Source organism: Silene latifolia, chromosome Y (assembly GCF_048544455.1).
Source record: "Silene latifolia isolate original U9 population chromosome Y, ASM4854445v1, whole genome shotgun sequence".
NCBI lineage: Eukaryota > Viridiplantae > Streptophyta > Magnoliopsida > Caryophyllales > Caryophyllaceae > Silene > Silene latifolia.
In genome coordinates this window covers 8,045,319-8,060,543 of record NC_133538.1, presented here as the reverse complement: position 1 = coordinate 8,060,543, position 15,225 = coordinate 8,045,319, and the positions used below count along the sequence as shown (strand labels likewise).

The 15,225-nt window shown below is 40.0% G+C and overlaps 1 protein-coding gene across 1 annotated transcript; it reads right to left on the bottom strand.

Moving 5' to 3' along the window:
- Window positions 1–811: 811 nt before the first annotated feature.
- Window positions 812–1,408, bottom strand: LOC141627553 (uncharacterized). Its single transcript, XM_074440792.1, has one exon. The coding sequence runs from the start codon at window positions 1,406–1,408 to the stop codon at window positions 812–814; it is 597 nt and encodes a 198-aa protein (XP_074296893.1).
- Between the last annotated feature and the right edge of the window lie 13,817 nt (window positions 1,409–15,225).

Below are 15,225 nucleotides of genomic sequence, written 5' to 3'. Positions count from 1 at the left end.
CCTCCACCATAAAGTGTCACTTTTGCCAATTGAGGACCAAGTAGTGCTCCTCACACCGTCTCAAGACAGTTGAAAGATTAACAAGACTATGATCAAAAGAATCCCCATGGACACTAAAGTCATCCGTGAAGACCTCCATACTCTTTTCCAAGAAACAGGAAATAAATATGGCCATCATACACCTTTGAAAGGTGTCGGGTGCATTACACAACCCAAATGGCATTCGCCGGTAAGCATAAACTCCATTGGGTCATGTGAATGTTGTTTTCTATTAGTCTTCCGGGTGAATTGGGCGTTCAAGAATTTGGTCTATGAAGGAGATTGGGAAGTGGTCTTTGAGGGTGGCGACATTTAGTTTACGGTAATCAATGCACATACGCCACCCGGTAACCGGACGGGTAGGTAGGGAAGTTCCGTCCTCTTGTTCACCGATGGTTTTCCCACATTTCTTGTGGACAACGTGAACGGGAATTACCCACTTACTCTCCGTGATTTGGTATATGAGCCCCACCTCCAACAATTTTAAGACCACATTCTTAACAACTTCCGCCATCTTTGGGTTCAATATCCTTAGACCCTCTACACTAGGCAGACTTTCTTCCTCTAGGACAATCCTATGCATTGAAAGACTCGGACTTAACCCTTTTATGTCATCAATTCTATAACCCAATGCTTTTATATGAATTTTGAGAACTTTCAAAAGCTTTTCTTATTGAATAGCATCTAGTTTAGCATTGATGATAACCGGGTAAGTCTCTCCCTCACCAAGAAAGGCATACTTAAGTGAAGGAGGCAAAGTTTTGAGTTCTACCTAAGGAGGGAGTAAGCCCTCAACTTTCTTGAGCACTTCATTATCAACTTCATAATCTTCATCCATCTCCTCATCATGGATGGCAAATTGAAATGCTTCTTCCATTTCCGACTCTTCCCTAGCCACTTCCTCAACTACTTCATTAATAACTTCAAGCGTGCATACTTGGTTAAGCTTTGGTCCTTTCACAAGATTAGGAAGGTTAAATTCAACTTTCTTGCCCACTATTCTAAAGGTTAGCCTCCCATCTTTCATGTCGATCAACACTCCACCGGTAGCCAAGAATGGCCTACCAAGGATGATAGGGGTGTGGCTATACTCCGAAATATCGAGAACAACAAAGTCGGCGAGAATCAAATATTTTCCAACCTTAACGGGTATGTCCTCAAGTACCCCAAAAGGGCGTTTGACGGACCTATACGCCAATTGGAGAGTTATGCTCGTCAAGACTAAATCACAAATACCAATTTTCTTAGAAACTTTCAAGGGAATCACACTTACACTTGTCCCTAAATCACATAAAGCTCTAGATATTGAAACATCGCCAACTACACAAGGTATGGAGAAGCTCCTCAGGTCACCAAGCTTATGTGGCATTTTGTTTAAAGTAGAGCACTATACAATTATTCCATAGCCATCATTTGTTGGTCACTCAAGGTCCTATTCTTAGTCAAGATGTCTTTTAAAAACTTGGTGTAGGTCGGCATGTTCAATATCACCTCGGTAAAGGGTAGAGTCACTTCAAGTGTTTCCAACATTTCACAAAATTTTTTGTACGTGAAGTTTTCTCTAGACTTTAAAGCTCTATTGGGATAGGGAATGTTAGTAATAAGTTGAGAGTTAGAGGATACCTTTGGAGAAGTGGGCTTGCTTGTTACCTTAGTGGAAAGTTGTAGAAAGATTTCTTCCCTAGCTTTTTCACCAACCTCCCTTTCATAAGGGAGGTCTTCAACCAATCCATCCTCATTGCTTGATAGAGGAGCTTTCCCCTTAGATGTTCCCTCACTTGTAGGTGCTCCACTTGATACCTTTCCTTTCTTAGACTCACTTATCCTTGCCGAAGGAGTCATTAGTGGGCTTTCTCCACCACCATTCATAGCCAAACGCTTTCTTTTTGGGTCTGCATCAACTTCATTTCAAGATCTTTATAAGGGTCTTCAAGCTCAACCTCACTCCTAAAAACTACCGCATAAGCTTGATGGTGTGCCGAGGCATCCTTTGAGCTTTGTCTGTGGGCAAGGAAACCACCCAGCGGTCTTTTAGGGTTGGCTAATGCTTAGGATGCCATTCGGGCCTCCATATCCTTTATGTCTCATTGGTTAGCACTCTTTAAGTTATTCATTTCTTGGTGGTGTGATATTTGCATGTTCTTCACTATTTTCATCAACTCACTAAGTTGAAATTCGGTAGTTGGCTTTTGGAATAGTTGGCTAGCCAAAGGTAGAGGGAACTCATAGTCGAATCGGTTGTTAGAGTCTTGATTGTTGTTGTTGTTGTGGCCCCTTCATAATTTCCTCTAGGCCCTTGGTTTTTGTAGTTTGAGTCTTGCCCTTGGCTATACCCTTGTTCTTGAAACCCTTGACCAAACCCTTGATTAGCTTGATTTTCTTAGTTTCCTTGGTAGAAGCTTTGATTACCTTGGTTACCCCCAAAATCATGGTATCCTTGAGGTTGTTTTCCAAAATTTTGGTTTTGATTGTTATTTGACCATTGGTTTTGATTTCTGAAGTTGGTCTTTTGATTTTGGCCTCCAACCCTCGGTTGAAAAAATCCAGGTGGGTTGGTGTTTTGTGGTTGAATGTGTTGTTGATTTTGCACATTCGTGCTCTTGTAGCTCAAGAGTGGACTATTCCTCATACCCGAATGATAAAATTTTGAGTTGGGGTTGTAGTTGTTTTGATTGTTGAAAGGTGGCCTTGGTGGCCTTATGTTGTTGTTGTAACTTTGGAAAGAATTGACATCTTGAACATTTTCTTCACCACCCATGTTGTATGCATTGTTAGCATACACATCAAAGGTATGACCATTTCCTCCTCACAACTCACAAGAGGGTCCTTGAACAAGTTCCTCCATGGGAGGACCATATGAACCACTACCTTGGTGCACTTGTTTCCTTGTCATTTCTTCGAACTTCTTTGTGAGAAGGTCTAGCTTGGCATTTGTTTCGGAATTAGAATTTGAGAATTTCTCTTGAGGGTACCGGCTACTGCTCCTCAAAACGTTCCCTTTTGACCCATAATTAGCTTCCGAGTCAACCATCTTCTTGATGAGGGCTGAACCCTCTTCATCTTCTAGATGATCGAACCCTCCCTCCGCGGAGGCATTCACCATCTCTTTCGTTCTAGGTAGCAATGTTTGAAAGAACGTTTGGGTGATATACCAAGCCGGAATCCCGTGATGTGGACAACGGGTGATACGTGCATTTTACATAGTCCTTTCTGGCCTTTATTGCACGTATTTCCAGTTAATTCTCATAGTTTTATATTTGGCAAATGCCCCGATTAGGCTACTTTGTTTTTGTTTGCCTTATTTGCATGAACGTACCAGAAAGTAGCAGAATCGTACCTTTCTCAATCCCCTTAGCATGCATTTATGGAGATGGAAGATTTGGAGCGGAATTACTATGCCTCAGGAAGCGTGAAGTGGTCTCAGAAGCTAACCAATGAAGGCAACAAGCTGGTTCAGTGGTTGAGCACTCGATCGAAGTCCTTTTTGTTCGATTGAGTGGTTTTGGTAGTCACAAATGTTTGATCGAGTTCATGCTGAACTCGATCGAGAGGTAGCATTTGGAGGTTACTCGATCGAACGTGCTTTATGTTCGATCGAGAGGATTTGCTGGAATAGTGTTTGATCAAGGAGTCTCAAATCACTCGATCGAGCACTTTGCTATATTACACGGGATTTTATTTCGTGTAAACTTAATTAGTATCTTAGTTTTGTTTAATAAATATCTTCCCTATATAACGTGAATACGACATTAGGTTAAAACATCTCTTTTACTCTCTTAATCAACTCTTAATTACTTTAAGCAGTCAGTTAGCAGACTCTCTCTTCTCCTTCGTTCGTTTCTTTGAACATTCGCCGGATTCTAAACTTTGTAATCATTCACTCTCTCTTAATTCAATTTAATTCAACTTTGCATTTTAATCTTTGTTTTTAATTGTTGTTCCAATTATTGTTATTGTTTGGTTTATGTTATTTCACCTTCATCATCGCTATATCATGTCTTTGATTAATTCTTCAATTATTATTGTTTGTTTCATCATAAACATGAGTAGCTAATTCCCTTTATTTTAGGATTAGAGGAGCCATGGTAGTGAATTAATGACGTTGTAAATAGATTAGATGGTTTACATGTGAGAACTGTTTTATAACAATATAATTGTAATCGTTTAGTTGAGTGCACGCTTTTAAACCAGTTAACTCGGTTAAATTCAGACCTAGATAGAGAGATTGGTATGAACAGACCTGTTATGAACAGTCGACTACACTAATGAGGGCGAGAACTAAGTTAGTAGTATTTTAGGGCAGAAAGTGGACCGAGAGGACATTTCCTTTACCCTTCTCACATTAGACCGTTTAACCTATTTATGACTGAATTGGCTAATTACCATGGTGAACCGACCTCCTAGCATTCTTCTCATTATTTGATCACATCCTTTATTTCCTTTATTTCTCTTCACTGTTTTTATTGCTCATTTCTCTTTCCTTTAATATCATTTAGTTGGTTGGAAAACAAATTCAAACACCCTATTGTTACCGTGACAGACTAAAATAGTGAGTAGATATAATAGCCTCCCTGTTGAGTACGATACCCGAATTACCTCTACTATATTTATTAGTTGAGTCGATTGGTTTATTTTTGATAAGGTTGCGACAACCGTGTCAAATCTTGGCGCCGTTGCCGGGGAGGCAATTAGCTTATTTACCTATTTGTTTTTAGTTTGTCTTAGTCTCAAGGGATTTTTAATTCCTTGAGACAGTTCTTATTGTTTTTATTTCTTAGTTTTGTGTATGCCAATGTCTAACAGGTCAGAATTAGTACCAGTTGATCCTGAACCGGAGCGGACTTTTTAATATAGACGAAATTTGTTGAGAAAGAATTGTCAAGAGGCAGTCCTGAGCGCTCTTGAACCTTAACTTGAACACTTTACTTTTGCTGAAGATCAATCTTTAGAGGAAGATACTTCTATTTCTGCAGCCAAATCTATAAAGATGCCTAATATTGCGAGCCATTTTGAGCCTACAGCTGACTCCATTCCAAAGGTTTCAACCTTGTAACTGAAGATGGGAACACATTTGATATCCGACCATCTTACATTAATTTGGTTGAGAGGAACTTATATCGTGGAGTAGCTGGTGAGGATCCGCGAAAGCACATGGAGGTTTTTACAGATTACTGTTCTACCATTCCCGCTACTAAGGGAGTGACGCAAGATAAGATTAAGGAAGTCCTTTTTCCTTTTTCTCTGACCGATGGAGCCCGAGAGTGGCTTACTGGTCTTGATAGGACTGCACCTGGGGTTACCAATTGGGAGACCCTGGCCCTTGATTTTTATAAAAGGTACTTTCCTCCGCAGAGAACTAACCAATTGAGAGGAAAAATTACAAGTTTCAAGCAAACTCCAGACGAGAATCTATATGAGGCGTGGGGTCGGTTCAAAAAATTGGTGCGATCCGTCCCTCATCACGGGTTTAACCAGTGGTTTTTGTGCAACCAGTTCTATAATGGGTTATATGATGACCACCGTGCTATTTTGGATGATGCAGCCAACTGTCGATTCCAGAAAAACATTGATGATGACAAAGGTTGGAGAATCATAGAAGACATGGCCACCCATTGGGCTGAATATGGGAATCCTAGAGGGGGCATTAGAACGGTTTCTTCTATTAATAGTGCACTTGTGGCTCAGCTTGAAGCCATGAATGGCAGATTTGATAAACTTGAGTTGCAGGTCATGGGGGATCAACAGACAGTTCACTTGTTGACTAGACAAGAGACCGTTTTATGTGAGAGATGTGGTGGTAATGATGGTCACACTGCTGTGGATTGTTTAGCTGAGAAGGAGCAAGTCTTTTCCTTTCAACATTATCGGCAATGAGGCTCCTATTACAACAATCAAGGTGGAGTCCATCCCAATTTGAGATGGACTAGTCATAATGTGCTAAATCCCACACCTCCACCGCAGCAACAACCATATGTGTCGCCTCATAAAGCTCAACAAGGCTTTCAAAAGCCTCCATCTTTCCCACCGCTGCAACAAGGTGCCTCTTCTAGTGGCATAAGTGATATAACTGAGTTGAAGTCGATGATACAGTCATTGACTATCCAATTGCAGAAAAGTGACCAACAGAAAGATGCTTCAATTAAGTCACTTGAATCACAAATAGCTCAACTGGCTACCAATCAAGCTTCGAGGCAACCGGGTCATTTACTGTCACAACCTGACAAGAAACATCACAAGACATTAAATTTGATTAATCTGAGGAGCGGTATTTCTTATGAAGGACTCAAAATGCCAATTCAAGATACTGAAATTTCTGACCCGAAAACTGAAATTACTGCTCATGAACAGTCGTCTTTGGACGAAACAGTGCTGACACCAACGAAATTCCTCGATCAACTGATTTCTCGTGGTCGATCGAAGGAAATTGCTAATAAAGCTCTCGATCGAGGAGATGATTGTATTCGATCGCACTGTTGAAAATGGAGATTTCGATCGAGTAACTGAAAGTGCTCGATCGAGCAAAGCTGCTGATAAAAGTACTCGATCGAGAGGAAACAATGCTCGATCGAGTAACTCTGATGGTGAATGCGAGAATTCATTGGCAAAGAGGAATGAAGGACTAGCTATTCCAATCACGGCTCCATTTCCACGAAGACTACAGAGCAAAAAGGTTGAACAACAGTTCGGTAAGTTTGCTGGAATTTTAAAAAGTCTTCATGTTAATGTACCCTTCGCTGAGTTACTAACCTAGGTACCTTCCTACAATGAAATTTATGAAAGAAATTTTAACACTTAGGAGGCATATAAATGACCACGAGACGGTGGCGTTGACTGAAATAGGCACTGCCCTAATTCAAAATAAGACCCCACCTAAATTGTCTGACCCGGGTAGTTTCTCGATACCTTGCCATATTGGGACCCATCTTATTGATAATGCATTATGAGATTTGGGAGCTAGTGTGAGCGTCTTACCATTGTCTCTCGCTAAGAGGCTGGGTTTGACAAAGTTTCATTGTACTAATATGACCTTGCAGATGGTCGTCCGTACTTTATCACGGCCCTTAGGTGTCTTAGAGGACATACCTGTAAAGATCGGGAAATTATTTATTCTCGTTGACTTTGAAGTCTTGGACATCCCCGAAGACTCTTACACTCCTATCATTTTAGGACGACCATTTCTATTTACCGCTCGCGCAGTAATAGATGTCGGGGGGAAGACTCTAACTTTTCAGGTAGGTGATGAGGAGCTGATTTTCTATCAGTCCAATGTTCGTAGGGCTCCTATGTAAGTTCAGCCCTGCAATGCAATACCCTCTACAGACCCTGACACGGAACCTCCTATCGATAATGTTGAATCATGTGCTATGATTTTAAGACTTCCGCCCCAGATTGGGAGCAAAATGGAGGACCATTCTGTCGTTTTTGTTGTTGCAGGTACAGATGGATTGGGCATAGGATATCCCGGTGATAAAAGTACGATGAAATTTGAGCTCACGGTCAAAGAAGATGCCAAGGATACGAGCCATGAAAAGAGAAAGCAGGATAAAGGAAAGAAGAAGGTGATAGCGTATGTGGACGTGGATTACTCTTCTTCAAGCAATTCAAGTTCATGGAGAGCAAAAAGGATGGTCCGAGATGCTGAAGGTACCTCCTCCAGTTAGAAGCCCTCTTTTGGGCTACTCAAGTGTTTCGGAAGATGAAACGGGAAGCTATCCCGTTGTAAAAACAATTTGTGATTTTATTATTATTAGACACTTTAATTGCATTTAGACAATAGCCTAGTTAAGTTAGATTTATTAGCGTAAGACCGAATATAAACTGCTGCTGTGAATATGGTATTTTCTCGGGAAGTATTTCTGTGTTTTTATGCAGGTTTGGGGAAGATATTTGACCATTGGAAAGCGTGCCCACAAGAAAGGCCTCGATCCAATACTTTTTGTGTTCGATCGAGCACATTGCCCAGGTAAAGCATTCGATCGAGTGATGCCCTATACTCGATCGAAAGGTCAAAATTGAGGGGTTCTCGGTCCAGTTGTCCTGTACTCGATCGAGCAGAATTGAAGAGCCAAAGTCCTCGATCGAACAACTAGAAGTTCTCGATCGAGTAGAATTCAATGCTAAGGGGAAAGTCCTCGATCGAGCACTTCAAAAGCTCTCGACCGAGCAACATGATGAGGAGAGTCCTCGATCGAGCACTTTCAAAGCTCTCGATCGAGCAGAATTGGCTGATATGAACACGAAGGAGTCTCTTTTCCCATATTCTATTTCATTTGTTCAAGGTTTTATTTCCCCCATTTTTGCGATAAACCCCCATATCCAACCTCATATTACCATTGCTGTTCCCCTAATTTACCAATTAAACTACCCAAATTTTATTTATTAATCGATTAGACCCATTCCCCTTTGTTTGCTTCAATCTCGTTCCAAAGTTGAGATTTCTGCAGCTAGGGTTTTGAAAAACGCCCTATTTAGTTTTTTCGTATTTTGTCGGTTTTAATCGCTTCTATTGTTGGGTAATCAAGTCAAGTAAGTTCCCCCCCTTCTCTTTAATGTTTTATTGCGATTTAACTTGATTTTGCGTCAAATTAGGGTTTTATGAAATCAAACTGGGGAAAATTCGACTGTGATTGATTATATGATAATTTGGAACTTGTCGTTTATTTAATAGGATGGATAGTATTAAGTTGACTGTATCCGCCACTTCTTCTGCTACTGTTTCATCCGTTTTTGAGATGGTGGTCCCTGCTGCCACCACCGTCACCACCACTGTTACTACCCTCGTTACTGTTGCCACTGTGGGATTTATCTGTATGAATCCCTTTAAATTCAAGGATTATAACGAATAATAAAGTGATGATTACGAGTCATAAAACTAAATTGCATAAACAAAAGCATAAAGGATTAAGAAATAACCTTCGGTCCTAGTAAATACGGCCTAAGAACAATATGAAAGTTGATATTCGCCTATCAGTTGCACCCAAGACGATATGAGATATGCCCTAACTTGTTGCTAGAATCGATCCCTCAAATTTTCTGTAAAATTAATTAGGGTTTATGTTTTTGTATTTTTTAGATGAGAGGCAAGAATGGGAAAAGAATTAGGTTAAGAAAAATCACCTACTCTCCCTTTATAAAACCGGGTATATGGAGGAAATAGGGTAGATTTTTCTTTTTCCTTTTTTGGCCCATATTACCGAAATTAAGAGAATAAAAATCTCTTTTTTTCGGTTTTTTGTACTTACCCAAATTAGGATAAAATCCTCTTATTTTTGGTAGTATGCAAAATGTATAAAATGTGTTAAATATAAATTGTCTTCTAGTGAGGATCGAACCCATAACCTCTTGGTTTGAGTACCCTTACTATTACCACTATGACACATTCATCTTGTTGATTAAATATAACCGACTACATTTAAGTACGAATTAACATATTAATTCGTCCAAGCTAACATTATATACATTAATTAAATATAACTTATTATATTCAATTTACTTAATTGTGATTAATTGTCTCAACTAATATTATTTAATCTTCATTAAATAATTGTCTCATCAACACATTGACTAACTGTTTAGTCATATAAGGCATCAATGTGATTACATTTCCATAACCACATCTCTCAAACACATCCTATAGGTGTGACCTTTAGGGACCAGTTGATCACCGCCATCTGTATGATAATAACGTCAAACTTTCTAGCAAGCCAACCGTTATTAGGTAATCGTTAATCAACTTATTAAATACGAAGTATACCCTTGTGAACCTCTAAGAGATTTACAAATGTTATCACACTAATTTGTGGAGGACACAAGCTCCAACAGCCACTACTGTCACTATTGTTGTCCCTATCTCAGTGTCGACCCCTGGTGTGTCGACAGCCGTTGTCACCGTCACGTCCTCTGCCCTTGTACCGAGACCAGTCAGTGTTACTGCTCCTAGGCTCGCTTCCGCTGCTCTTGCTGCTGCCGCTGTTTCAGGTTGACGGGAGGGAATGGGCATGGGTTTTAGAGCTGCCAATGTACGTACCGCTACTAGGTATGCTGCTGACACTTCTTTGGATTCTCAGCCTGAGTTTCCACAGGTACGCTTTATTAACCCAATTCATCGCACTCATTTTATGCACTTAATGGACTGTGACGTTACTTCTACCCGGTTTTTGTGTCGACCTTCATTAGAAAAGTTGGGGATTTTTGAGCCCGTGGTTGAGTTACTTAACGGGACTGGGATGACGGGTTTTACCACTATGAGAGAGCTCACGTATGAACAAGTGACCTTAGAATTCTTTAGCTCTTCCACCTTTTCACTCGCTGCTTATGCGACTGACCCAGGGAGTGCTTGTATTTCATTTAGACTGTTTAACACGACCTATACCTGGACCTTAGCTGAGTTTGGGTGGCGGTTAGGTTTAGTTAGTAACGGTCCTCGGGAGCCTCCTAGTAAGCTCCTTGCTCTACTTTGGCCCACACTTGCACAGACTCCCTACGTTCTAAGGAAGGTTGCTCACATCCACCTTCCCCCAGCCCGTTACTTCCTCCGTCTCATAGGAGAGACGATTTTTGGACGCCACGAGCCCAACAATGTTAACAATGTCGAGCTGTCTATTTTAGCGGGTTACCTGAGCATTGACTGTGGTGACCTCTTTTTTCTTAACATTTCTTATCTGACGGCTAAACATTTTAACACTGTCGGGCAGAAGGTGAAGGGCCCGATTTCTTGTGGCGGGTTGGCGACCCACATTGCCCGTAGCCTTTTCCTCGATTTTCCCCATGACCTTAGACATGTAGATAGGTACAATGCCATAGATATTGAAGCCATGTTGGCTGTGTTTTGGTTAGCAAAAGCCCAACGGACGTGGAAGATTTGTAGTTCCATGTCCGCGACATTATCTTCACCTGACCTACCCCGTCTTTTACCCTTGACTACTGTGTCGGGTAGGTTACCTCCACCTCCACCTTCTTACCTCCTTACCCTTGCTCCTACCGCTTCTAAGAAGCGGAAGAGACCTGACACTACTGTCAGGGAGACCGGTGAGGGGTCCACACAGACACAGGCTAGGCAGACACCCACGTTCACACCCACGCCTATCCCAACCTCTACACCTACACTCTCTGTCCCTCAGTCGGCTTTGCCGGCTAATTTTGTTGCTTCGCCTGCTTTTGAGGTGCTCGAGGTCGTGGACCAAGGGCGGCATGACGCTCTGCTTTTGGAGATGTGCAGTAGAGTGGCTCGTATAGAGCGGGATCAGGTAGTTGCCTTGTTCCTTCTATATGAGTGCCATATGATGAGAGGGCGTCCTATTCCTGACGGCTGGCCACACCCTTCCTTCTACCGGTACCCGGCGAAAGGGTACCCACAGCCAGAGAGCGAGGAGGACACAGCTGAGAGAGAGGGGAGAGGCACAGAGCTGAACTTGCTACAGGAGGTCGTCAGAGGAGGAGAGGAGAGGAGGAGACTGACCCCACCTACACGGTGGTTGACGAGGAGGAGGCTGACGAGTAGCTGCTGGTCTACTCACTTCCCCATTTTTCTATCTGGTTTGGGAAAGTTCGTGTATATTGTAAGTATTTTCTGCTTTTATTTCTTTTTCATGTCCATTTTATTTATTTCATTTGTTTATTTATTGGTTGTCATTCTCCCGTTCCCCACTTATTCTGCTGGTGTATGCTGGAGGACAACGAGGGCGTTGTCCATTTTGGTTTGGGGAAGGTAATGCATCCTTTGAGTCTGCATTTGCATTTGTTTTGAATTCACGTTTTATTGCATTTTTGCTTGCATTGTATTTTATTTCCAAAAAAATAATGAAAAATTCAAAAAAAAAATATTTAAAATTCGAAAATTTCAAAAATGTTTCACGTTTAATTTTTCATTTAGGTCGAGTCGGAACGGTAGATTTCAATGATGATATTGCACTATAATTTGTCATTTCACTTTAGCCTTGCAACAAATTGTCACCTTATTAGTTTTGTTATTTGCATAATCTGCGAGTTAATGTTAAAAATACAGCTGAACAAATAGACTTAACCTGATAATTTTGGCAAGCTACTTAAAATTTCTAAGAATTAGAGCCTTATAACTGGTGTCATTTACGACCAGTTCATGTAGGAATTGAGAGTAGTATACTCCTTGCATATAATGTTTCATTTAATTGCACGTATATGAAATTCAATTGCTTTTTGCCTACATACATTCGGGTTTGTGGTTGGTGTCACATGCACGGAGGCGCCTACAATTCTCCTTTCTTTCATTTTTACTCATTTAACTCCACTATTAGCCGAATTAGCCTTTTTGACCCTTAACTACATCCAAATTTAGCCTGCCTGTCAGGCTAGTTTAGTGTGTTTATGAGGTACATATTTTATCCGAGTTTGGTTCGTATTGTATTGTTCTGGATTTGGTAATTTATAAAAGAAGGAAGTTCGATGAAAAAAAAAAGAGAAAAAAAAGAGAAAAAACTTGAACAGAGAAAAAAAAAAGAAAGAAAGAAAAAAAGAAAAGAATTTGTATTGATGAGACGGTTTTACTCCTATGCGTTATCTATATTTTATGAGGAGTTGTTGTTTGGTTAGTGAGTTTTTGTGCCAAAATGAAGGGCATTGTGCTTAAATTTTGAGATGGTTAAGAATCGGATGTTGTTTAGTATGGTTTCGTTAGGTAGCTAGCTTGACTATTGCCTAACTATCCCATAAATGTTTTGCCTTTTCTTTCCCATCGCCTCACTTTCCCATATCTTGTGTAAGCCCTCGGCTGTGGCGGACCTTGTTTGGTTGGAATGTATGTATGGTAGTTAGAATTGTGTGTCATATTAACTGCATGCATGTCTATGTGGGTCGTAGTTTAGGTGAGCTACTATTTTCCTTCTCTCTTACATGTAAATGCTTACCCTTTGCTTCATGAGAGAAGAATACCCGTGAGAGTCCATTGTTAAAGGTCTTGCAAGGTCGACAGTTCAACTTATTAATAAACATCATACAACTCGTATGCACTTGACTATTTTGGCTATAATTGTCAGTTTTGCTTGCATTAAATTGGTCTAAGTCGACAACTTGTAGTTAGCTCTGAGTTTTCTTATCCGTTCTATTACTTTGCATTTAGTTTACTTGAGGACGAGTAAAGGTTCGATTTGGGGAGATTTGATACGAGCATTTTACATAGTCCTTTCTGGCCTTTAATGCACGTATTTCCAGTTAATTCTCGTAGTTTTATAGTGCAAAATGCCCCAAATAGGCTACTTTGATTTGGTTTGCCTTATTTGCAGGAACGGACCTGAAAGTAGCGGAATCGTATCTTTTTCAGTCCCCTTAGCATGCATTTATGGAGATGGAATAGTGTTCGATCAAGGAGTCTCAAATCACTCGATCGAGCACTTTGCTATATTACACGGGATTTTATTTCGTGTAAACCTAATTAGTATCTTAGTTTTGTTTAATAAATATCTTCCCTATATAAGGTGAAGATGTCATTAGGTTAAAACATCTCTTTTACTCTCTTAATCAACTCTTAATTACTTTAAGCAGTCAGTTAGCAGACTCTCTCTTCTCCTTCGTTCGTTGCTTTGAGCATTCACCAGATTCTAAACTTTGTAATCATTCAATCTCTCTTAATTCAATTCAATTCATCTTTGCATCTTTAATCTTTGTTTTTAATTGCTATTCTAATTATTGTTATTGTTTGGTTTATGTTATTTCACCTTCATCATCGCTATATCATGTCTTTGATTAATTCTTTAATTATTATTGTTTGTTTCATCATAAACATGAGTAGCTAATTCCCTTTATGTTAGGATTAGGGGAGCCATCGTATTGAATTAATGACGTTGTAAATAGATTAGATGGTTTACATGTGAGAACTGTTTTATAACAATAAAATTGTAATCGTTTAGTTGAGTGCACACTTCTAAACCAGTTAATTCGGTTAAATTCAGACCTAGATCGAGAGATTGGTATGAACAGACCTATTATGAACAGTAGATTACACTAATGAGGGCGAGAGCTAAGTTAGTAGTATTTTAGGGGAGAAAATGGACTGAGAGGACCTTTCCTTTACCCTTCTCACATTAGACCGTTTAACCTATTTATGACTGAATTGGCTAATTACCATGGTGAACCGACCTCCTAGCATTCTTCTCATTATTTGATCACATCCTTTATTTCCTTTATTTTTCTTCACTGTTTTTATTGCACTTTTCTCTTTCCTTAATCTCATTTAGTTGGTTAGAAAAAAAATTCAAACACCCCATTGTTACCGTGACGGACTAAAATAGCGAGTAGATATAATAGCCTCCCTGTGGAGTACGATACCCGACTTACCTCTACTATATTTATTAGTTGAGTCGGTTGGTTTATTTTTGATAGGGTTGCGACAGCCGTATCAACGGGCACGGAAGTCTTGAAACCTATCCCAAGCTTCACCTAGAGACTCTCCATCTTCTTGTTGAAAAGTGGTTATCTCGTTCCGGAGCATAGCGGTCTTGGAGGATGGGTAGTATTTAGCTAAGAAAGCTTTGGCTAAGGTGTCCCACCTGGTGAATGTGTTTGGTGCATGAACGTTTAGCCAACTATCCACTTTGTCCCTTAGAGAGAACAGAAACAATATTAATCTTAAAGTATCTTCGGACACTCCATTGCGCATCATCATTGCAACCTTGCTCTTAAACTTTCTAAGGTGGACATGTGCATCCTCATCAATATGCCCACCAAAACATTCCTTCTCAATTCGACCGACTTGAGCGAAATGGATTTCGAAGTTGTTGGGTCACTAAGCAGAGAATTCCCATTTCCTCTAGGCATACACTTCAACAAATCCTTAGTCTCCTAGTGTTTTTAGGCACTAGGGATAAGCAATAGCACAATCACTCTACAAGAAACAAGACACAACTCAAAAAAGCAAACAAAAGACACCAAGACTAAAGCTAAGACTCTTAACTAACTAAGTACAATCTAACGCCATCCTCAGCAACGGCGCCATTTTGACATGAGCAAACATTTTTTTTTTGAATTATTGATTCCCTTTCTCTTTTGACATGAGGAAAAATTTATTTGAAACTATAACTTGACATTCAAAAGTGGACTTTCTTGAAAATAGCATTTTATTGACATATGAGATAACACATAAACAACTTTTTTTTCCTTATTTTTTCTACCCTTTTTTTTTATTTTCATTTTTTTGGATTTCTCATTTTGTGGGTA

Coding starts and splice junctions, on each gene's coding strand:
- LOC141627553 (XM_074440792.1), bottom strand. CDS start 1,408: ATGCCACATAAGCTTGGTGACCTGAGGAGCTTCTCCATACCTTGTGTA.